The sequence below is a fragment of the Anomaloglossus baeobatrachus genome, chromosome 10 (assembly GCF_048569485.1).
Source record: "Anomaloglossus baeobatrachus isolate aAnoBae1 chromosome 10, aAnoBae1.hap1, whole genome shotgun sequence".
Classification (NCBI taxonomy): Eukaryota; Metazoa; Chordata; class Amphibia; order Anura; family Aromobatidae; genus Anomaloglossus; species Anomaloglossus baeobatrachus.
In genome coordinates this window covers 110,091,733-110,117,283 of record NC_134362.1, presented here as the reverse complement: position 1 = coordinate 110,117,283, position 25,551 = coordinate 110,091,733, and the positions used below count along the sequence as shown (strand labels likewise).

Genomic DNA, 25,551 nt, shown 5'->3' with positions numbered 1-25,551 from the left:
CGCAGCATGGCGGATGGACCACGTTTGGGAGTGCGCAGCATGGCGGATGGACCACGTTTGGGAGTGCGCAGCATGGCGGATGGACCACGTTTGGGAGTGCGCAGCATGGGGGATGCAGCACGATGGGGAGTGCGCAGTATGGCGGATGGAGCACGTTTGCTCAGCCTCTCTCCTTCCAGCCTCCCTCAGCATCAGCCCCCCCCTCCCAGCCTTCCCCAAGATCAGCCTCTCTGCTCCCAGCCTCCTCCAGCACGCCGTGCTCCTCTGCCGACACTCACCCACACCCGATCGCATCCACTCACCCACACAACCGATCGCATCCACTCACCCACACAACCGATCGCATCCACTCACACACACAACCGATCGCATCCACTCACACACACAACCGATCGCATCCACTCACACACACACCCGATCGCATACACTCACACACACACCCGATCGCATACACTCACACACACCCCCGATCGCATACACTCACACACACCCGATCGCATACACTCACACACACAGACACTGACGATATTGCACATACGCGCTGATACTCACAACATCCGGGGATATCACATGCTTCTGGCCATGTGATCCTCCGTCAGGTCCTGGAAGCTCACAGCACAATATCGCCGCCGAGAAGCAAGCGATATCCCAGGATGTTGTGAGTATGTGGATGCGATGTGATGTGTGTATGTGAGTGAGTGTGATCTGATTTGTTTGTGTGTGTGTGTGTGTGCTGTTATGTTATGTATGTTCTGCAGCTGCAGGACCTTGATGTGTGGATGCGATGTGATGTGTGTGTGAGTGTGAGCCGGTGTACACTGGTAACTATGATACACATCGGGTAACTAAGGGACCTTAGTTACCCGATGTGTATAATGGTTACCAGCTTTCACGGCCTCCGTTAAGATCCCAGCATCGCAAGGTTATGTCTGGCGCTGCCGGGATCCTGACGGAGCCGGTGTAGAAGCAAGCGATATCCCAGCATGTTGTGAGTGTGTGGATGTGATGTGTGAGAGTGAGTGTGAGAGTGAGTGTGATCTGATGTGTGTGTACTCACCTGGGAATCGGAGCCCCGTGTCAGTTGGGCCACAGCGAGCGTGCATTGCGTGAGGGGGCGGGGCCTGCAGAGAGCCGGGGCGAGAGGCCAATCCGTGTGGGGGGGCGGGGCCATGGCGAGCCCAGCGGCCAATCAGCTTTGTGTCACCGTAAGGACACAATTTCGGAGCATGACAGACAGACAGACAGACAGATAGACAGACAGACAGACAGACAGACAGACAGAATAAGGCAATTATATATATAGATAAAAGCCAGTGCTATACTGGCACGGGCCTCAGCCTACGAAGCTGATACCAGGAAGTAACATTTTTGTTGGCTGAGACCTCGCTCCTTCTGGTCACATGGGTATGACCTCTCCCAGCCTCCTAAATGCTGCAATCGCTATTAATTGTGGTATTTAGGAGGTTAAACAGCTGGGATAGTGTGGATACCATCCCTGGGTGTGACAGCCGCAGCTCTGCTATAAGATCCAGTAACTGAACCTGTGCCCGCATAATCGCCATGACATAAATTTATGTAATTTTGCAGGAACCCCTTCCCGACCATGACATAAACTTGTGTCAAATGTCATGAAGGGGTTGATTTGCAGTATCTTTTTCCACACCTGTCTAAAACTTTTGCACAGTACTGTGTGTGTATACAGTATATAATAATCATTTCCTTCAGGTAAGTTTCAAGGCTTGGAATCTTTAACGTCTTTAAAAGTTCCTCATTCGATTTGTTGTAAAATGTTGCTCAACGAGATAAAAACCGCTCCAGAGCATGGCAAAGTTTGAAATGTCCTGGTTTGGACTGATAGTTTTTGCAAAGTTGAGGATCCAACACATGTTATTTATTTAGCAAGTTACCCGTCTTCTCTTCAATATAATACATTAAAAACAATTCAAACTACCTTATTTTATAGTTAAGTTTACTAGGAAAAAAATACAAATCATGTATTCAGTCAGATGTTCTGTTTTAACCCATTGCTAAAGGCTGCCTAAGCTGTCATTCCTTCCCCAAAAAATGCAATAAAAAGTGCTCAAAACATCGTATGTGCTCCAAATGGTATCAGTGACAATGACAAATCGCCAGAGGTTTACTGCTTGTGTATCAGATGTCAGAAGACATGGTGGGAATATCAGTCCATTCGTTGTTGGAAATGTGTTGTCTACAATATGTACAATTGTTGTTACCAACTGCAGTGTCTTAATGTATCATAGCAAATCTGCAGCCATTTATACGTCAATGGCGCCCAGAGTAAAAATGGCCCAATATTAGATTTGTATAGCGCCAACATATTCCATAGCACTTTACTTTTCAAATATTAAAAAAAAAAATCTTAATTCACTTCACGCCCTTCCCTGAAATTGTAAATCTAAATTAAAATTTGCCTTTGAGTAAATATTAGCACTTGAGGAAGAGCTTTAAATCTGTCAGTCCTTCCCGTGTCTGGGTTAAGGCCCAGTCACATACAACGACTTACCAGTGATCCCGAAAAAGATACGACCTGATAAGGATTGCTGGTAAGTCGCTGGGAGGTCGCTGGTGAGATGTCACACAGTCAGACATTGCCAACGATGCAGTAACGATCAGCGACCTGTATAACGATCTCGGGGGGCGTTGTGACCGTGTTAGGTCGTTGGTAGGTGTCAAACACAGCGATGCGTCCTGCCCAGCAGGACATCACCTTTGTAGAAAATGGTCTGGACCATTCGGCAACAACTAGCGATCTCACAGCAGGGGCCTGATCGCTGGTAGGTGTCCCACATAACGAGATCGTTGCTATGTCACAAACGGTGATTCAGCAACAATCTCGTTAGCGATCTCGTGTGTGACTCAATCTTTAGGGTAAGTTCACACAGTGCGTTTTTCGCGGCGTTTTTGCACGTTTTTCGGGTGGGTTTTTGCTCAGAAAACTGCAGTCTAGGCTGATGCATCAATGCAAAAAAAGAAAAAAAAAAAAAAAAAACTACACACGTCAGTGCTGACTCCCGCCCGACAGCAGAAAACTGCTTCCCCAGCAAAGTCTGAGTTTTCATTTTTGCTGTCTGCACACAGCGTTTTTTTGTTGTTTTTTTTAGGGCACCACAAAAACGCAGCATGTCAATTATTTTTGCGTTTTTCACTGCGTTTTCCACCCATTGAGTTCAATGAGATGTTCAAAAACGCAATGAAAACCGCAAATTGCAAATATAGCTGCGTTTTAGTGCGTTTTTTAATGACTAAAAACGCAGTTATAAACGCAAGGGGTGGGTAGAAAAGTGACATGTACAGGAAGAGGATTCCTTCTGTCAGTAAACACAGAAGCGTGAATCCTCCAGTTACCGCCTCCGCTGCTTCCATTTTCCGCCCGGTGCCATGTCTGCTCCCGTGCGGGAGGTGGAAGCGGCTGCTAAATCAAAAGTGAACAGTAGAAAAATGTCATACTCACCTCTCTGCAGACTCCCGGTGCCATGTCCGCTCCCATCTCCTCTTCCCGGTACCGCCACCCCCGCTCTGGCTGTGTGTCGGCTCCCAGGCACGTACGATAGCTGCATGACCTGGCGGTGATCACCTGATGCGGTCACCTGACGCATCAGCTGATCGTAAGTCTCGCGTTGACGCCGGCTTTTTACCGCCCGGCCGACTATTAGCTGATGCCATCAGGAGGCTTCATCAGCTGATTACCGGCAGCTCCTGCAGCTGTCGGGCGGGAGTCAGCACGGACGTGTGTAGTTGTTTTTCTTTTTTTTTTTTTTTTTTGCATTGATGCATCAGCCTAGACTGTACAGCGAGCGAGCGCCGAGTGACTGATTCCCCGGCAGTCAATTCATGACAGCTGCAGACAGGCCGGGGTGATCTCCGGGGTTCAGGTGAGCGCACCGGAGATTAGCCCGGGATGTCTGCAGCTGTCATGAACTGAACCATAAGTGCCGGGGAATCAATCGCTCGGCGCTCGCTGTACAGTCTCGGCTGCACTCCCGAGCTCAGGTGAGAGCTCCGGAGTGCAGTGCAGGTACCTGAATCCTTGCCTGGCATTACTGGAGATTCCTCCGGTAGCCAGTCCAACGCTGCACAGAAGTGTGTGGGGTTTTTTTTTGCACTGATGCATCAGCTGAATGTATTAAAACCGTTTATACAATCAGCTGCTGTGTCATGTGATTCAGGCCCTTGAACCTGCCACATCATCTGATTTCTTTGCCTTCCAGCAAACCGATCAGATGATATTGGATCTGGATTGGACGGCGCGGGACCCTTGACCCAGGATTACTGCAGAGGGGGGTTCTTTATTTCAATAAAGATGGAGTCACTATTATGTTGTGTTTTATTTCTAATAAAAATATTTTTCTGTGTGTTGTTTTTTTTTTATCTTTACTAGAAATTCATGGTGGCCATGTCTAATATTGGCGTGACACCATGAATTTCGGGCTTACGGCCAGCTGATAATACACAGCTAGCCCTAACCCCATTATTACCCAGCGAGCCACCCGGCATCAGGGCAGCTGGAAGAGTTGGATACAGTGCCAGAAGATGGCGCTTCTATGAAAGCGCCATTTTCTGAGGTGACTGCGGACTGCAATTCGCAGCGGGGGTGCCCAGAAAGCTTGGGCACCGTGCATTGTGGATTCCAATCTCCAGCTGCCTTGTTGTACCTGGCTGGACACACAAATTGGGCGAAGCTCACGCAATTTTTTTTTTTTTTTTAATTATTTCATGAAATTCATGAAATAAAAAAAAAAGGGTGTTCCCTATATTTTTGGTTCCCAGCCGGGTACAAATAGGCAGCTGAGGGTTGGGGGCAGCCCGTACCTGCCTTATGTACCTGGCTAGCATACAAAATATGGCGAAGCCCACGTCATTTTTTTGGGGGGCAAAAAACTCCTGCATACAATCCTGGATGGAGGATGCTGAGCCTTGTAGTTCTGCAGCTACTGTCTGCTCTCCTGCATACACTATTGGATGGAGTATGCTGAGCCTTGTAGTTGTGCAGCTGTCTGCTCTCCTGCATACACTAGTGGAGAATGAACATATTGAAGAAGGAAATGACATCAGACCTTTTTTTTTTTTGTTCACTGATAAAAAACGCATAAAGACAGGCACTGCAATAAAGAACCCCCCTCTGCAGTAATCCTGGGTCAAGGGTCCCGCGCCGTCCAATCAGGATCCAATATCATCTGATCGGTTTGCTGGAAGGCAAAGCGATCAGATGATGTGTCAGGTTCAAGGGCCTGAATCACATCACACAGCAGCTGATTGTATAAAAGATGATCAGATGATGCATCAGTGCAAAAAAAAATACTCACTTATGTGCTGATTACCGGCAGCTCCTGGAGCGGAGTCTGATCCCGTCCGATCGCTGCAGGAGCTGCCGGTAATCAGGGATGAAGTCTCCTGACGGCAGGATCAGCTGATAGGTGAAGCCGGCCGGGCGCCAGCGTCACCGTGAGACTTACGATCAGCTGATGCGTCAGGTGACCGCATCAGGTGATCAGCGCCAGGTCCTGCAGATGATATCGGAGATGTCCCGGCCGTCTGCACACAGCCGGAGCGGCGGTACCGGGAGAGGAGCTGGGAGCGGGCATGCCACCGGGAGTCTGCAGACAGGTGAGTATGACATTTTTTTTTTTCTACTGTTCACTTTTGTTTTCACAGCTGTCTCCACCTCCCGCCCAGACATGGCGCCGCACGGCAGCAGACATGCACAGGACTGGAGGTGGACGCAGCGGTGACGGTACCGGGAGGATTCATGCTTCTGTGTTTACTGACAGAAGGAATCCTCTTCCTGTACATGTCACTTTACTACCCACCCCTTGCGTTTATAGCAGCGCTTTTAGTCATAGAAACGCACTAAAACGCAGCTATATTTGCAATTTGCGTTTCTCATTGCGTCTTTCAACATCCCATTGCACTCAATGGATGAAAAACGCCGTGAAAAACGCAAAAATAATTGACATGCTGCGTTTTTGTGGTCACCACAAAAACGCAGCTGAAAAAAAAACGGTGTGTGCAGACAGCAAAAATGAAAACTCATAGACTTTGCTGGGGGAAGCAAAGTCATGCAGTTTTCTGAGCAAAAACGCACCCGAAAAACGTGCAAAAACGCCGCGAAAAATGCACTGTGTGAACTTACCCTAATACTCCGCTGTGTATGGGAGAAACTGCAAATGATTGTCCGAACAGTCATTCAGATATCTGATGTGTACAGGGGATTCACTCTTGTACGCAATGTAATTTATATATAACTAACTATTTTTTTTTATCTTGCAGTTACCAGGAGGTGGTGACACTTACAGTCTTCCTGTTAATGGCCTTGTCCTGGTTCACACGGGATCCTGGATTTATCCCAGGTTGGGATTCACTGTTTGGACTGTGAGTTGTGCTAGGTGGATATAATTATGTGTATATTTCTATTACTAGGTTGTTTAACTGTTGTATGTGTTAAGGTGGCGATTGACAAAATATATAATTTTGACCAAGAGTGATCTGTTAAAATCTAATATGCTTGATCCTTCTTTAGGGTGGAAACACATATCTATGCGAGTAAAATCGGTCCGACTGGGCTGAAAAAAACTAGGCTGATTTTAGATCACGTTTGGTCCGAGTGCAACGCAAGTGCGATGCTTTTTCTGAATAAATTAATGATTTTACTAGCGTGTGTAATGCGTGTGTAATGCGTATTTTTTACTATGTCATCTGCCATTCAGCGCTGCTACATGGCCGCTGACAGCAGACACAGACAGCCATGCAGCAGAGCTTAATGGCAGATGACAGCAGACACAGACAGAGCCGCACAATCAGAATGAACTCGGGTGAACTTCACCCGACTTCATTGTCATGCTGCGGCTCTGTCTGTCCGCGTCCTGATTAGCGGTCACCTGTGAAGGACTCACCAGTGACCGCTAATCTCCTGAGTGACTGAAGTTAGCAGCCCTCTCTCATATACTCACCGATCCCCGGCGCCGCGCTGCACGGCGTTCTCACTGCTCCGGCGGCTTTTACTATTTTGAAAAGGCCGGCCGCTCATTAAACAATCTTGTATTCCCTGCTTTCCCCGCCCACAGGCGCCTATGATTGGTTGCAGTGAGACACGCCTCCACGCGGAGTGACAGGTGTCTCACTGCAACCAATCACAGCAGCCGGTGGGCGGGTCTATACTGTGCAGTGAAATAAATAAATAAATAATTTAAAAAAATGGCGTGCTGTCCCCCCCAATTTTAATACCAGCCAGATAAAGCCATACAGCTGAAGGCTGGTATTCTCAGGATGGGGAGCTCCACGTTATGGGGAGCCCCCCAGCCTAACAATATCAGTCAGCAGCCGCCCAGAATTGCCGCATACATTAGATGCAACAGTTCTGGGACTGTACCCGGCTCTTCCCGATTTACCCTGGTGCGTTGGCAAATCGGGGTAATGAGTTAATGGCAGCCCATAGCTGCCACTAAATCCTAGATTAATCATGTCAGGCGTCTAGGAGACACCCTCCATGATTAATCTGTAAGTTACAGTAAATAAACACACACACACATGAAAAAATCATTTATTAGAAATAAAAAACACAAACAAATTCCCTCATTGCCAATTTAATAAGCCCCAAAAAGCCCTCCATGTCCGGCGTAATCCACGGACCTCCAGCGTCGCTTCCAGCATGAAGGTGACAGGAGCTGCAGCAGACACCGCCGCTCCTGTCACCTCCACGCAGCAACTGAGGTGAGTAGCGCGATCAGCTGAGCTATCACTGAGGTTACCCGCTGTCACTGGATCCAGCGGTGGCCGCGATTAACCTCAGTGACACCTCAGCAGATCGCGCTACTCACCTCAGTTGCTGCGTGGAGGTGACCGGAGCGGCGGTGTCTGCTGCAGCTCCGGTCACCTCTATGCAGCAAAGCTGGAAGCGACGCTGGAGGTCCGTGGATTACGCCGGACATGGAGGGCTTTTTGGGGCTTATTAAATTGGTAATGAGGGAATTTGTTTGTGTTTTTTTATTTCTAATAATGATGATGATGATGATAATAATGATTTTTTCAGGTGTGTGTATGTTTATTTACTGTAATTTACAGATTAATCATGGAAGGTATCTCGGGGAGACGCCTGACATGATTAATCTAGGATTTAGTGGCAGCTATGGGCTGCCATTAACTCCTTATTACCCCGATTTGCCAACGCACCAGGGCAATTCGGGAAGAGCCGGGTACAGTCCCAGAACTGTCGCATATAATGTATGCGGCAATTCTGGGCGGCTGCTGACTGATACAGTTAGGCTGGGGGGCTCCCCCTAACGTGGAGCTCCCCATCCTGAGAATACCAGCCTTCAGCCGTATGGCTGTATCTGGCTGGTATTAAAATTGGGGGGACCGCACGCCGTTTTTTTTAATTATTTATTTATTTCACTGCACAGTATAGACCTGCCCACCGGCTGCTGTGATTGGGTGCAGTGAGACACCTGTCACTCAGCGTGGGGGCGTGTTTCACTGCAACCAATCATAGGCGCTTGTGGGCGGGGAAAGCAGGGAATACGAGATTGATTAATGAGCGGCCGGCTTTTTCACAATAGTAAAAGCCGCCGCAGCACTGTGAATGCCGTGCAGCGCCGCGCCGGGGATCGGGGAACGGTGAGTATGAGAGAGGAGGGGAAAATGACCGACAGACTGTGAGAGAGGGACAGAGATAGTGACGGACCGACAGAGAGAGAATAGAGACCGAGAGGGAGAGACCAACTGACAGAGAATAATGATTGACAGACATTGTGAGACATCGCTCGTTTCCAGTCTTTTAGGAAACATGCGAGAAATGTCTTTAGAAAATCGCATGTCACTAGGATGGTGTGAGTGCTGTCCCGTGACATCCGATTATTTACACGCTCCCATAGACTTGCATTGGAGAGACTCGCAGTAGAAACTCGCAAAAAAGCAACATGCTGCGATTTTTTTCTCAGTCCGATTTGGACTGAGAAAAAAATCGCAGATGAGAGCTGAATCATTCACTAAGGTGTCCGATTCCAATGCGAGATTTTCTCGCATTGCTCTACTGCGAGAAACTCGCAAGTGAGAAGCAGCCCTTACCCAGACATCTGCCCTTGGATCCTCCCGACTAATATCAACCAACTTTGGTCTTCTTTTTTTTTTTTTTTATAATATAGTCAGGTTTATACATAGCTTCTGCGTACGTCTTAATTGGCCTTTTCATTCTGTGTGAAAAATTACTTTATATTTCAAGTTAACCTTCACAAACTGTAGGTTGTTCGGTCTGTTTCCATTCATAGTCTGTCTATGCTCAGTAATTGCCCCTTGGAAATGCACACTTAGCGGTCCTCTGTATCTTATCATGTGTGGTCAGCTTATATATGAGAGACAGGCTTAACATACATTTTGCATAGTTCCTTATTATCTATGATGTTCATTTGCACCTTAATCTTATGTAAAGACTTTTTTAAGGGTGCTTTACACGCTGCAACATCGCTAGCGATCTTGTTAGCGATGTAACACGCCAGATCACACATACGATCTGCCGAGATCACACATGTGACCGGCGCTACAAAAAGAACCTATGTGCGATCTCGGCAAATCGTATGTGCGATCTGGCATGTTACATCGCTAACGAGATAGCTAGCAATGTCGCAGCGTGTAAAGCACCCTTTAGTTGCATACCTGTAAGGGAGCATTCCCAACTTAATTGGGTTGCCTCATTAGAGAAAACCACTTTGAAAGTGTAGTCATCCCACCATCTTTTTCCAACACCCCTGGTTAACCGGTAAACAGTGGATTTTGCCGGGGTTATTTAAGCATCATGGAGTTTGAGAACTGGAGTCACTCGTCTAGGTTATGTGGGAAAGGACTGCATTTTTCCCCTCCTATAGTGTCTACCTTTGTGAGGTATTCCCGCTAAAGACATTTCTGGCATTTCCTACACTATCTCCAGAGTGGAGGTGGGAATGGTGAAGTGGCCGTGCAGATCTGCAGTTGTCTTTAGTTACTTCTAAGGAAGTCAAGGAAACCTCCAAGGGGGACCCAGTCTCAGACATTTGTTATGTCGTGTGGATGCGCCATGGGTATCTAGGCTGGGAATACCTTGAAATCATTCATGGCATATACACAAGTAACTATAAATATCTAATAAGTGCAGGCCCAACTGGTAGTCTTGTATGTTGGTCGGGTTTGCTGATTGCTGCCAACAGTTTCCATAGTTTGATGGACAGGTGGTAGAACAGTAATGGCATTCTGCTCTTTCCAGAACTGCAGTAGATTGGCCCAGCAACCCATATATTGAACCCTATAGAGGTCACAAATTGACTGAAGGTGGTCAGCAGAGCCCTGTTGTCGTTTGGAGTGACACTCACTTATCAGTTGTCTATGGTATATTCTGTGGAGATTATATATATATATATATATATATATATATATATATATATATATATATATATATATAATATATATATATATATATATAATATAAATACTAGTTATATGTTTAATTCTGTAATTTTTATTTGTTGTCTATTTTCTTTACATGAACAGGAAAGGTTATAAATCGGATGCTACCTCAGCTATTCTCTTTGGTTTTTTATTTTTTATAATTCCTGGAAGAAAGCCCAGCTGGTGGTGTTGTAGAATAAAAGGTAAGTTTTCTTCTATTTTGGATATTTTATTAATTGTGCTGTATACGGATTGGCTGTTACAGGTGTCCTCTTGCTTTAGCAATTAATGGTATATCATAGTGAAATCATCACTTGCTGCTCGTGGCGGTCATACTGCTGGCATTCCTCCCACGCAGTGTCGCTACTATCACAGGGCTTGTTACATACATGCAATTTAGACCTATTTAAACTAATTACAATGTGCAGGATATAGGCATTGTGATGGGTTCCTTTCATTTAACCATTGAGATTAAAAAAGTATGCCTTTTGATATACTCGGAGTGATTGGGTGCCCATTTTTACGTGACTGTGGAATGGAGACATATGGATTACCAGAACAAGTAGAAGTTTTTACTTTTTGTACCTAAATTATAAAGAAACCTATAGCCCAATAGCCGTAAAAGGCAAGTAAAAAAGAAAAAAGATATTTAATGTTACATTATGCCAAACTAACATATCGCTGGAATTCCCATGGACATTGATGGGAGCATTGGGGAGTTTTGTCAACCTCCTCTCATTTCACATGGGAGAATCAGCAAATTATTATCTATCCTATGGTTTGAAGATGACTTCATACCTAGGTAAAAAAAACCTATAATTGATTGTACTATGGTGAATATAGCCAAATAGAGAGAGTAAATGAACTCTGAAGATAAACAGTGTAAAGACTGAGCTCTTTGCTTTCTGTCTGCTGTTTGTTAGAGAATAGCAGAGGATTGTGACTTGTCACATTTAAGTATATGGCAGTGAATGGGAGGCGATGTAGGTCTCATTGGAATTTGGTAGAGTAGCTACTGTCATTTTTTTTCAACTTTTTTTTTTTTTTTTTGTGTAGCTTGGTTTTCCACAACTATGTTGCTTTTTTTCCATTACAGAAAAGCCTAAAGTGTCAGCGACCGCAGAATCCACACCGATGATCACATGGAAGGAGTTTGAAGAATGCATACCATGGCATATTGTGGTGTTGGTTGGAGGCGGTTTTGCTCTGGCTAAGGGGTGTGAAGTAAGTGATCTAGTAATAAATCCTCCACCCTCACTTTTTTCCTGAAAGCAATATTTCTAAAATGATAAAGACTTGTCAATCACACTCTTATGCGGGCGTCACACGAGACTATCGTGCGATATGTCGTCGGGGGTCACGGTTTTCGTGACGCACATCCGGCATCGTTCACGACGTCATCCCTTGTGACGCCTACGTGCGACTCAGAACGTTCGCAAATCGTCTATCGTTGACACGTCGTTCATTTTTAAAAAGTCGTTTATTTTTCTTTGCGCTTGTTGTTCATCGTACCCGGGGCAGCACACATCGCTCCGTGTGACACCCCGGGAACGATGAACACAGCTTTCTTGCGTCCCGCGGCTCCCGCCGGCTATGCGGAAGGAAGGAGGTGGGCGGGATGTTTACGTCCCGTTCATCTCCGCCCCTCCGCTTCTATTGGCCGGCCGCTGTGCGACGTCGCTGTGACGCCGAACATCCCACCCCGTTCAGGAAGTGGATGTTCGCCGCCCACAGCGACATCGCTCAGCAGGTAAGTACGTGTGACGGCGGTTTAACGACTTTGTGCGCCACGGGCAGCGATTTGCCCGTGACACACAAACGACGGGGGCGGGTACGATAGCTCGTGCGATCGTACGATAGATCGTACCGTGTGATGCCCGCATAAGTAGTTAACAGCACATTTCACCTTCTAATATTGGGTGTAGAATGGCCATAGAAATGTGCATGTATTCTCTGTGTTGTACTGTGTACCGATTCTAAAGACAGTTTCCTTTTTTAGGTGTCTGGTCTGTCAGTATGGGTTGGGCAGAAGATGGAGCCATTGAGCAGCTTGCCAGTCTGGGTGATTGTACTGATTGTTTGCCTGTTGGTGACTTCTGTCACAGAGGTGGCAAGTAACCCAGCCACCATCACCATATTTCAGCCCATCCTATCTTCGCTGGTAAGAATTATGGGTATCTTCAAAGGGAATGGCTGGTTCTGGACAGCCAATTTTGCCTATTGTGTCCGGTGCCGATCTCTGCTGTCACAGACTGTTCCTGCCGGCGATTCACCTGCTTCTGCTCATGTCCCGTCAACAGATCGTCGGGATCTTTTCAACTCTGATCTGTTGACAGGACTGGATCACGGACGTCATTCTGATTGACAGCCGACTCCCCAAGTTAGGCAGTGGACCCCCGCAGTTGGCCTACCATTTTCCTTTATGATGTGTGAGAATGTCATTTCTTTTCTTTTTCAATGAAGAATTCACTAGTGGTTTCTGAACTTCTAACATATAAATGCATATGTTCATTCTATCGAGCATTTTCTGAGCATTTTTTCAGGCAAATTTTGGAACGGACTCTCTTGAAAGGAGTCATGTGCACATACCGTATTTTTCGCTTTATAAGACGCACTTTTGTTCCCCCAAATTTTGGGGGAAAGTAGGGGGTGCGTCTTATAATCCGAATATACAGATTATATACTGCAGGGTTCAGGGGAGGTGGGGGCAGCTCTGGAGCCGTGCTGGAGGCTGAGGGAGGCTGGTAGAGGCTAGTGAGCTGGGGAAGGCTACAGCGGGAGATCTCCTGCTCCCGCTCATATAATATGCACAGCCGCTGTTCATCACCGTGGTGCTGAAACCGCACCGCGGTGACGGGCTGGGGGAGCGGCGCATATTATAGCTGCCTGTGCTCCCTTTGATCGCACATGCACCCCTGTGTTAGCTATGGCCCCCATGCTGCTGCCCATAGTAAAATAAAAAACTCTCTACTTGCCTCCTTCTGCGTGTCTCCCCGGTCTCCCTGCTGCCACTATGATCATGCACGCAGAGATGTCACTCTGCTGTGCCGATCACATGACTGCACCGAGAATCAGGAAATAGGAAGTGCAGGAGACAGGAGGAGCTCAACCCCACGGAGGGAGACACGAGGGAAGACAGTGCTGGAGAAGGTAAGGAAAGAGTTTATTTTACTAAAAGCAGCAGCATGGGGGCAATATCTAACACAGGGGGCCGTGTGCCAGCCTTAGGGGGCCGTGTGCCAGCCTTAGGGGGCCGTGTGCCAGCCTTAGGGGGCCGTGTGCCAGCCACAGGGGGCCGTGTGCCAGCCACAGGGGGCCGTGTGCCAGCCACAGGGGCCGTGTGCCAGCCATAGAGGATGTGTGCCAGCCATAGGGGACATGTGGCATCACTGGGGGATGTGTGCCAGTACAAGGGGGCTATATTCAATATAAGGTGGCCATATCCAGATTAAGCGGGCTAATTTTAGGATGGGGGGGCTATGAGGGACATATACCCTATATGATTTGTTAGACGGACACTGGCATTATAACACGTACCCTATTTATTAAAAAATTCTCTTCCTTCACCAAATTTGGGGGTGCATCTTATAATCAGGTGCGTCTTATAAAGCGAAAAATACGGTACTTTTATGTGGGGGAAAAATGTTTTGTGAAGTCCCATTGGACTACCATCTTTTAGCAAACATGTTTACACCGTGTAGCTACAATATTTCACAAACGTCAGTACACCCCTTCCATTTTTGTAAATCTTTTTTATTATATCTTTTCATGGGATAACACTGAAGGTATGACACTTTGATACAATGTAAAGTAGTCAGTCTACAGCAGGGGTCTCAAACTCGGCTGGGTGTATGGGCCGCACATAGAAAAAAAAATATTTGGGGGGGGGGGGGCCGCATTCTTTGCAGGGCCAAGTGACATTTTAGTGATTCCATGTATTTTCTTCTATACACTTTTGGATCACTTTTTGTGAACATTTTTTGCTTGTTTATTAAAACAAACCTGCACTTTTTTGTTACGTTTATATGTAAAAAAGCATTTTATTGGTAAATATTTAGCTTTCTTGTGCCCAGTAGTAATGTGCCCATCCTTGTGTCCAGTAATAATGTGCCCATCTTTGTGCCCAGTAGTAATGTGCCCAGTAGCATTGTGCCCATCCTTGTAGCATTGTGCCCATCCTTGTAGCATTGTGCCTATCCCTGTAGCATTGTGCCCAAGTAACAATGTCTCGAGTCCTCATCCTGGTTCCCTATTATGCCGTTCTTGACATACACAAAAAAAAAAAAAAATCTTCTCACCTTTCCTCCATTCCCTATTTTCTCTTAACTGCTTGTTGTGGCCTGCAGACCCGTAGACCCCGAGACGATCGCGTTACTATGCAGGGGCCGGTGCCGTCAGGGCTTTACTACACTTGATTCATTTGCGGCGCAGCACGCGCTAGGAGCGCTCTGCACTATACCAATCACAGGCAAGCAGGTGACTTCATACAGAGATGTTACCTGCTTGACATTGGTATCAGTGGCGTAACTAGAGTTCGATGGGCCCCGGTGCAAAATTAGGACCGGGGATTCCCCCTTGAGGTACATGATGATTACGCTGACACTTGGCTCTTTCCCTCATCACCCAGCTTTCCCATGCTGCGATATCCCTTTTTCCCTCAGTACCCAGCATTCCATGTTCTGATATCCATCTTGTCCTCAGCACCCAGGTTTCCAGTGCTCTGCTATACAACTTTCCCTCAGCTCGCAGCTTGCCCTTGATATCAGAGTATGAGAAAGATGAGTGGTGAGGGAAAGATGTATAGCAAAACATGGGAAAGTTGAGTGCTAAGAGAAAGATGTATAGCAGAGCATGGGTGTGTGACTCCGCATCAGCTGGGCGCTGAGGACAAGATAGATATCAGAATATATGAAATCTGGGTTCTGAGGGATATCCGAGCATGGGAAAGCTGAGTGCTGAGGGAAAAATGTATAGCAAATCATGGGAAAGCTGGGTGCTGAGGGAAATAGCCTATTTCCCTCAGCACCCAGCTTTCCCATCCCATGCTTGTATCTTTGTCCTCCATCCTGGTATATAGCTCTATCCATCTTTTTTTTCTGTACATTATATTGTACTATAAATAACATTAACAGAAGAGGTGGAGAAAAGCTTGACCCGCCCAATGAAATAGGTCACCACACATCCACGGAGTGCAACGATATGAAATCCGCCAGGTGGACGATAATTTGACTTGAAGGAAGTTTATTGGCACATCCAACGTAAAATAATTTCTTTTCTTTATTGTCACATAATTTTAAAAAAGTCCATCCATATTTAGAAGACCCTGACGCGTTTCCGACGCAAAAGAGTGTTCTTAATCATAGGCTAACATTTTTAGCAAGCTCTAGACCAGGGGTCTCAAACTCGGCTGGGTGTATGGGCTGCACAGAGGAAAAAAAATAATTTGGGGGGCCGCATTCTTTGCAGGACAAAGTGACATTTTTATTGGTACCATATATAATATATATATATTTTATTTTTTTTTTTTACACACCTTGGGATCACTGATTTTCAACATTTTCACTTGTTCATTATAGCAAACGTGCACATTCTTTGTTTAAATATAAACCTTTTTTTTTACATTTTATCCCTTTCTTGTAACTAATAGTCTTACAATTAGCACTATATAGAAATTTTGACCAACATCTTTTAGTAATGTTCCCCATATTGTTGTAACGTGCCCATCCTTGTCCCCTTGTAGTATTGTGCCCCATCCCACAGTAATGTGCTCATCCTTGTCCCCTTGTAGTTATGTGCCCCATCCTAGTCCCCATCCCACAGTAATGTGCTCATCCTTGTCCCCATCCTAAAGTAATGTTCCCCATCCTTGTCCCCATTTTGCAGTAATGTGTTCATCCTTGTCCCCATGTTATAGTTATGTGTTCATCCTTGTCCCCATCCTATAGTAATGTGTTCATCCTTGTCCCCATCCTATAGTAATGTCCCCAATCTTATAGTAATGTTCCCCATCCTTGTCCCCATTTTGCAGTAATGTGTTCATCCTTGTCCCCATGTTATAGTTATGTGTTCATCCTTGTCCCCATCCTAAAGTAATGTTCCCCATCCTTGTCCCCATTTTGCAGTAATGTGTTCATCCTTGTCCCCATGTTATAGTTATGTGTTCATCCTTGTCCCCATCCTATAGTAATGTGTTCATCCTTGTCCCCATCCTATAGTAATGTCCCCAATCTTATAGTAATGTTCCCCATCCTTGTCCCCTTGTAGCAATGTCCCCATCCTATAGTACTGTCCCCATTCTATAGTAATGTGCCCATCCTTTAGTAATGTGCCAACCTTGTCCCCACCCTATAGTAATATCCCCAGCATTATCCCTATTCTATAGTAATGTTTCCCATCCTTGTCCCCTTGTAGTAATGTCCCTATCCTACAGTAATGTGCCCACCTTGTCCCCATCCTGTAGTAATGTCCCCATCCTATAGTACTGTGCCCATCTTGTCCCCATCCTATAGTAATGTGCCCATCCTAGTCCCTATCCTAATGTCCCCATACTATAGTAATAATGTCCCCATCTAATAGTATTGTGCCCATCCTTATAATGTCCCAATACTATAGTAATGTCTCCAGCCTTATCCCCATCTCATAGTAATGTGCGCACTTTGTCCCCATCCTGTAGTAATGGGTCAGCAGCTCCACTCACCTTCCACAGATGCCGGAATGAAGCTGAGGGGGCGGTCTCCGGCCCCAGATCCACAGTGATTGGAGAGACCTGCCTTGTGACCAATCTCTCCAATCAGAGCTGGGGGCGGGTGAAACACAGGTCACCCAGCTCCAGCCAATGATCAGGGCTACAGCTGCCCTGATCTTGGCTGGATTTCGATGTTTCAGCGATTTTCAATGACTGAAACATTAGTTGCTGTGATTTACTGACGAACGCCGCTCAGCTAATCACAGCCTCCGTAGTTCCGGGGAGGAGACACCACCCCTCCTGAGGTCCCCTCCTCCTCGAATCTAAGGTATTTGCAGCGATCGCAGCCACCGGGGCTGCGATTTCGCCATGACGTACAGGGTACGTCATGGGTCCTTAAGTACCAGGGAGCCATAACGTACCCAGTACGTCATAGGTCTCTAAGGGGTTAACGTCCAACACACACACACACACACACACACACACACACACACACACACACACATATAAAGTACCGTTAATAATATTTTAGCAACGACATAGAGCAAGTCATATTTAATCTCATTATAATTGCAACGAACTGTGTGACTGAACACAATGGTGAGAGAGAAAAAAAGGGAATTTTTACTTTTTTTTCTTTTTATTCAATATATATATAATATAAATCATTTCTATAGTTCATACCTTCTGGAAATTTGTTTTTAGTGTAAGAATAATAAGCTTCTCTCAAAGCTAGATTTTTCATCCTTTTACCACCTCTAGTGGATGCATTATCTTTCTCAATAGCAAAGAAGGAGAAGCTATCCAACCTTCCCCTATGTGCAGTTATAGGCTATGTGTGCACTTTGCTTTTTCTTTATCGTTCCTATGGGAGACCCAGACATTGGGTGTATAGCTTCTGCCTCCGGAGGACACACAAAGTACTACACTAAAAAGTGTAGCTCCTCCCTCTGAGCCTATACACCCCCTGGAGAACCGGATCTAGCCAGTTCATTGCTTTGTGTTCAGGAGGCATACATCCACACATGCATTCTCATCTGATTTTTGGAAAGAGTTTGAAGAAAAGCGGGTCCAAGCCTGGACCCCCGGCATATCCCTTCTCACCCCACTGTGTCGGCGGTGCTGTTAAGGTTGATTCCAAGGCTGGAGCCTTACATGCCGCGCTCCTTCACCATCCCTCGGGCTCTGGCTTGAAGTGGGAGCCAGCACGGTCCTCCATGCTTTGCAGGAGACCGGTCTCCATCCGCAGCCCTTCAGGATCCTGCTGGATGGAGCACTCATCCCCAGGGACTTAGAACCCTGCGTCTCAGCAAGCTAAGTACCTGAGACGTTTATATTCTGGGGGTCCCTGTACTTTATTATGGTGGGAGAGTGTGCTGTGTAACTTTTCTGACATTTCCGGCTGGTTCTCTGCCTGTCGCCTGAGAACCGCGCCGATGGTGCCTGCGCGCCGGCCGCATCGCTCAAATTTAGGCCCCGGCTTCGCCGGAGGCCTACTTTCGATTTCACTGCCCTTGCATGTCAATCATGCAGAGGGACAGTGCGGCTCCGTCCAGCGGCCGTTCGGCACAGGGGAGGGACACTCCTCTCTGAGTACATGTCCCCTCCCCTGTAAATCTCCTTGGCTCTCCAGATCCCGCTCTCAGAGCAGGTCCCGCCCCCTCTCCTCGCTCCGGCGCCATTTTATCAGCGTTTTTTCTCTGGATCAGCGCTGGCTGCAGCATTCCTGCTAAGCTGCTTGGGGGTCCGGGCTGTGGGATCTGGAGGGCACACAAACGGTCTGGTAAGCCACAACCTCCGGTTGTGGACCTTCTTATATACTCTCTGGGGGTCATTCTGGCTCAGAGCCCCCACTCCAGCAGCATGTCTCACACGAGGAGCAAGGCTGCAAGGCTGTACTCAGTATGCACTGCATGTAAGCTCGTGCTGCCTGAACCGAGCACATATCCACATTGTGATGCCTGCTCTAACCTGACAATGCCTCAGCCTGGAATCGCACCCACAGTGGTCCCTCCGGCTGCTCCGGCTCCGGTGGCTGAACCCCCGGCTTGGGTAGAATCCCTCTCTAGGTCAATCTCCCAGTCTTTTGCTGACTCCATGGGACAGCTGTCCCGGACTTTGCTGAACATGCATCAGCCCCCTTCTCAGGGCGCCTCTGCTGCTAGGGCTCTCTCAGCGAAGCTCACAGAGGACTCTTCATCTGGTCCCAGACCCCGTCCTCCTAAGAGGAGACGTAGGGCTCCCTCCCCTTCCTTGTCCCGCGGCTCTGTTTCAGAAGCTGACTCGCCGGATGAGAAGGATGCCCTTACAGGGGGCTCAGAGGCTACCTCCATGTGCCCCATTGATCTGTCCGAAAGTGACTCAGATGTTAGTGATTTCATTGCGTCCTTTAATTCGGTACTGGACCTCAATCCGCCAGTATCAGAGGAGCAACCCTCTCTGGCAGAAAAGCACCAGTTTACCCTGCCTAAAAGGACAAAGAGTGTGTTCTTTAACCACTCCAGTTCACAGGCCGCTGTGACAAAGCCTAGGGCCTGTCCTGACAAACGCTTCCCAAAGTGTGGTTCTGATGACCGTTTTCCTTTTCCACCTGAGGTGGTCAAGGAGTGGGCTCATTCACCAAAGGTAGACCCCCCGGTGTCTAGACTCTCAGCCCGGACTGTTGTATCAGTGGCTGATGGCACCTCTCTTAAGGATTCTACTGACCGCCAGGTTGACCTTCTGGCCAAATCTGTATATGAGGCAGCAGGGGCCTCGTTCTCCCCATCTTTTGCAGCAGTGTGGGCTCTCAAAGCCATCCCTGCTTCCTCAGGGAATCTATGCCCGAAATGGTTGCCTTAACTTCCCAAGCTTCCGCTTTTTCATCCTATGCCATGCTGGAGGCTGCTCACCGCACTGCGGTGGCTTCGGCTAATTCCCTCGCTATCCGCAGGATCTTGTGGCTTCGAGAGTGGAAGGCAGATGCTTCTTCAAAGAAGTACCTTGCTGGGCTCCCTTTTGCTGGGTCCAGGCTGTTCGGTGAACAACTGGATGAAATTATTAAGGAAGCTACTGGCGGGAAGAGTACTTCCATGCCACAAACCAAGACCAGGAAACCTGTCCAGGGTAGGAACCAGTCGAGGTTTCGTTCCTTTCGTTCCTCCAACTGGTCGTCCTCTAAGCCCTCGGCCTCGTCCACTAACTCAGCCAAGGACCAAAAATCCAACTGGCACACAAAGGCGCGTCCACAGAAGACCGCAGGAGCTGCTGCCACTAAGGCAGCCTCCTCTTGACTATCTGTCCGCGCCAGCAACGTCCTTAGTCGGTGGCAGGCTCTCCCACTTTGGAGACGCTTGGTTTCAACACGTCTCCGATCAGTGGGTGCGGGATGTCATCTCCCACGGCTGCAGGATAGAATTCTCTTCCAGCCCGCCAAACAGATTTTTTCTGTCAACTCCCCCCTGTTCCAAGGCCGCCGCCTTCGCTCAGGCCGTGGCATCCTTGCAGGCCAACGGAGTAATTGTACCGGTTCCCGCCCGGGAACGGTTCAGAGGTTTCTACTCAAATCTCTTCCTAGTCCCCAAAAAGGACGGTTCCTTCCGGCCCATCCTGGATCTCAAGTTTCTCAACAAGCATGTTCAGGTGCGGCATTTTCGCATGGAATCTCTGCGGTCAGTCATTGCCTCAGTGACCCAAGGGGATTTCCTGGCATCCATCGACATCAGAGATGCCTATCTGCACGTGCCAATTGCAGTTTCTCACCAGCGTTGGCTACGTTTTGCAATCGGAGAGGAACATTTCCAATTTGTGGCTCTCCCCTTCGGGTTAGCCACGGCCCCTCGGGTATTCACCAAGGTCATGGCAGCAGTGATTGCGGTTCTGCACCTCCAAGGGTTGGCAGTGATTCCTTACCTGGACGACCTTCTAGTCAAGGCTTCATCCAGCGCAGACTGTCAGCGGAGTGTCTCGCTCACTCTCGCCACTCTAGCCCAATTCGGGTGGCTGGCCAATCTTCCCAAATCCACTCTGACTCCGACCCAGAGGCTCACGTACCTAGGGATGCAGTTCGAGACTCTGCCGGCACTTGTGAAGTTGCCCTTGATCAAACAGCAGTCCCTCCAGTTAGTGGTGCGCTCTCTGCTGAGACCCCGCCGTTATTCCATCAGGCACCTGATGCAGGTGCTGGGTCAGATGGTGGCGTCAATGGAGGCTGTTTCCTGTGCCCAGTTCCATCTGCATCCTCTGCAGCTGGACATTCTCCGCTGTTGGGACAAGCAGCCTTCCTCCTTGCACAGGTTAGTGGCTCTGTTGCCACGGACCAGGAGCTCTCTTCAGTGGTGGCTTCGGCCCCTCTCTCTGTCTCAGGGACGCTCCTTCCTGGCTCCGTCCTGGGTGATCCTCACCACGGATGCCAGTCTATCCGGCTGGGGAGCGGTATGTCTCCACCACCGAGCTCAGGGCACTTGGACTCCGTCCGAGTCAGCCCTCTCGATCAATGTGCTGGAAACCAGAGCCGTGCTCCTGGCTCTCCTAGCTTTTCACCACCTATTGGCGGGCAAACACATCCGAGTCCAGTCAGACAACGCGACAGTGGTTGCCTACATCAATCACCAGGGCGGGACACGCAGCCGCCTGGCAATGTTGGAAGTGCAACGCATCTTTCAATGGACGGAGGACCTAATGGCATCCCGTCACAACAACAAGGTTCCGATTTACGTGGCTCGCTCCCACGATCCTCAGGCCTTCGCAGCGGACGCTCTGGTTCAGGACTGGTCCCAGTTTTGTCTGTCCTACATGTTTCCCCCTCTAGCTCTCTTGCCCAGAGTCCTGCGCAAGATCAGAATGGAGGGCCGTCGGGTCATACTCATTGCTCCGGACTGGCCCAGGCGAGCCTGGTATCCAGACCTGCTCCATCTGTCCGTAGAGGTGCTGTGGCACCTTCCGGACCGTCCAGACCTTCTCTCACAAGGTCCGTTTTTCCGCCAGAATTCTGCGGCTCTCAGATTGACGGCGTGGCTCTTGAGTCCTGGATCTTGACGGCTTCTGGAATTCCTCCTGAAGTCATTTCCACTATGACTCGGGCCCGGAAGTCTTCCTCGGCCAAGATCTATCACAGGACTTGGAAAATGTTCCTGTCTTGGTGTCGCTCTTCCGGCCATGCTCCTTGGCCTTTTTCCTTACCGACCCTTCTGTCCTTTTTACAGTCCGGTCTGCAGCTAGGACTGTCCCTCAATTCTCTCAAGGGACAAGTCTCGGCTCTGTCAGTGCTGTTCCAGCGGCGTATCGCCCGGCTGGCTCAGATCAGCACCTTCATGCAGGGCGCGTCTCACATCATTCCGCCTTACCGGCGGCCCTTGGATCCCTGGGACCTCAATTTGGTCCTCACGGCCTTGCAGAAACCCCCCTTTGAGCCTCTTAGGGAGGTTTCCTTGTTTCGTCTTTCACAGAAAGTAGTCTTTCTAGTGGCCATAACTTCCCTCAGGAGAGTCTCTGATTTGGCTGCGCTCTCTTCGGAGTCACCTTTTTTGATTTTCCATCAAGACAAGGTGGTTCTCCGTCCGACTCCGGACTTTCTCCCTAAGGTGGTTTCTCTTTTCCACCTTAACCAAGACATTACCCTGCCTTCCTTTTGTCCGGCTCCTGTTCATCGCTTTGAAAAAGCGTTGCATACTCTGGATCTGGTGCGTGCGCTCCGGATCTATGTGTCTCGCACCGCTGCTCTTAGGCGGTGGACCTCTCTTTTTGTGCTAACCACATGTCGGTGTAAGGGCCTCTCTGCTTCTAAGCCGACCTTAGCCCGTTGGATTAGGTCGACCATTTCCGAGGTTTACCAGGGTTCTCGGGTGTCTCCCCCGCCGGGGATCAAGGCACACTCGACCAGAGCTGTCGGTGCCTCTTGGGCTTTCAGGCACTAGGCTACGGCTCAGCAAGTCTGTCAGGCTGCCACTTGGACTAGCCTGCATACCTTTTCGAAGCACTACCAAGTGCATGCTCATGCTTCGGCAGATGCGCGCTTGGGCAGACGCATCCTTCAGGCGGCTGTCGCCCATTTGTGAAGTTAGGCTCTGCCTACTTCTCAGTTTTTATGTTTATTCCCACCCATGGACTGCTTTGAGACGTCCCAATGTCTGGGTCTCCCATAGGAACGATAAAGAAAAAGAGAATTTTGTTTACTTACCGTAAATTCTTTTTCTTATAGTTCCGTATTGGGAGACCCAGCACCCTCCCTGTTGCCTGTTGGCAGTTTCTTGTTCCGCGTGTTATCACCGGCTGTTGTCATGGACAGAGTCTCCGGTTGTTCCGGTTCTTGCTCTGTTTTTACTTGTGGGTGGCTATTCTCCTTCAGCTTTTGCACTAAACTGGCTAGATCCGGTTCTCCAGGGGGTGTATAGGCTCAGAGGGAGGAGCTACACTTTTTAGTGTAGTACTTTGTGTGTCCTCCGGAGGCAGAAGCTATACACCCAATGTCTGGGTCTCCCAATACGGAACTATAAGAAAAAGAATTTACGGTAACTAAACAAAATTCTCTTTTTTTCATGTGTTTCAGCAGCGTTCTGAGCTGCAGCGTTTTAATGCAAAATTGCATGCGTTTTGATTTCCAGGCAAAGTCTATGGAAAATAGGGCTTTCTTGTGTGCACGATGCATTTACAAACACTGCATTTTAGTTGCGGAAAATTTGTCAATTGTTTTTGCCATTTTGGCAGCGTTTTAATAACATTGAAGTCAATGAGAAATGTCTAAACGCATATTTTTCAAGAAAGATTGCGTTTCACTTGCTTTTTACTAGCGATCTGCATGTGTTTTTGACATAATAAACGCAGGTCTTTCGGTCTCTCTCTGTCTGTGTGTCTGTCTGTCGGTCGGTCTGTCGGTCAGTCTCTATCTGTCCATGTCGGTCTCTCCCTCCCACCCCCTCTCTCATACTCACCGATCTACGATCTCCGGCGCGGCGCTGCACGGAGTTCACACTGTGGCGGCTTCTCCTCTTTTGAAAATGCCGGTCGCTCATTAATCCATCACGTATTCCCTGCTTTCCCCGCCCACCGGTGCCTATGATTGGTTGCAGTCACACTCCCCCATGCTGCGTGACAGCTGTCTCACTGCTATCAATGACAGCTGCCGGTGGTCGTGTCTATATCGAGCAGTAAAAAAATAAATAAATAATTAAAAAAACTACGTGCGGTCCCCCCAATTTGGATACCAGCCAGGCTAAAGCCACAGGGCTGAAGGCTGGTATTCTCAGGATGGGGAGCTCCACGTTATGGGGAGCCCCCCAGCCTAACAATATCAGCCAGCAGCCACCCGGAATTGCCGCATCCATTAGATGCGACAGTCCCGGGACTCTACCCGGCTCATCCCGAATTGCCCTGGTGCGGTGGCAAACTGGGTAATAAGGAGTTGATGGCAGCAGCCCATAGCTACCACTAAGTCGTAGGTTAATCATAGCAGGCATCTCCCCAAGATACCTTCCATGATTAACCTGTAAGTTAAAGAAAATAAACACACACATCCAAAAAATCCTTTATTTGTAATGAAAGACAAAAAAAAAACCCTCTTTCACCAATTTTATTAATCCCTCAAAAACACCTCCAGGTCCGACGTAATCCACACAAGGTGCCACGACTCTTTCATCCCTGCTACATCGGAAGCTGACAGGAGCGGCAGTAGAACACCGCCTCTCCTGTGAGCTCCATGCAGCAACTGAAGTGAGTCGCGCGATCAGCTGTGCTGTCACTGAGGTTACTCGCGGCCACCGCTCTCAGGTGGAGGACTGCAGCTGTGGCTGCGAGTAACCTGAGTGAAAGCACAGCTGATCACGCAGCTTACTGCAGTCACTCGGGATTTGCGATCACAGGTGAGTCCTTCACCTGTGATCGCAAATCAAGCCGCGGCACATGCACTGAGCCGCGCGATCACATTGAAGTCGGGTGAAGTTCATCCGAGTTCATTCTGATCACACGGCTCTGTCTCGCAGCCAGCCATGCTCTTTTTGACAGTCCGGTCTCACTCGGCTCTGCTGCAAGTCTATGGGGATGCTGCAGAGCCGAGTGGGACCGCACTGTGAAAAATGTGTGTTCTGGATGCTTTTTCCCACTCTGTCTATGACAGAGAAAGCATCCAGAATGCATTAATTCTGCAGGAACGTGCGCACATTGCGTTCTGCCGAATGCGTCTCATAACGCAGCTTTTTCGGCTGCGTTCTGAGACGCACAGGCAGTGGCTTACACGCTGCAGAATTGAACGCAATGTGCTCCTGAATATAGACAAAAAAGAAATTTAAATTTCAGCCTACCGTCATATCCATAGTACTCCTCAGTTCCTGATGCACGGAAACAACTAGGGCTTGGACTTCCAGAGGTAAGTAGCTTCAGACACCATAAGACAATAATCCAGCACCAGGGAAAAAAGGCTTCATCATAAATTAAAATTTTACTTTTATTGGATCCCGTATTAA

General features: G+C 48.2%; 1 protein-coding gene across 1 annotated transcript in view; it reads left to right on the top strand.

The window, feature by feature from the left end:
• LOC142254504 (solute carrier family 13 member 1-like) overlaps nucleotides 1-25,551 on the top strand; it is a 244,630-nt gene that overhangs the window by 175,006 nt on the left and 44,073 nt on the right. The window contains exons 11-14 of the mRNA XM_075325593.1: nucleotides 6,289-6,390; nucleotides 10,534-10,634; nucleotides 11,528-11,655; nucleotides 12,431-12,592. Coding sequence (XP_075181708.1) covers nucleotides 6,289-6,390; nucleotides 10,534-10,634; nucleotides 11,528-11,655; nucleotides 12,431-12,592 — 493 coding nt within the window. The remainder of the gene's footprint in view (nucleotides 1-6,288; nucleotides 6,391-10,533; nucleotides 10,635-11,527; nucleotides 11,656-12,430; nucleotides 12,593-25,551) is intronic.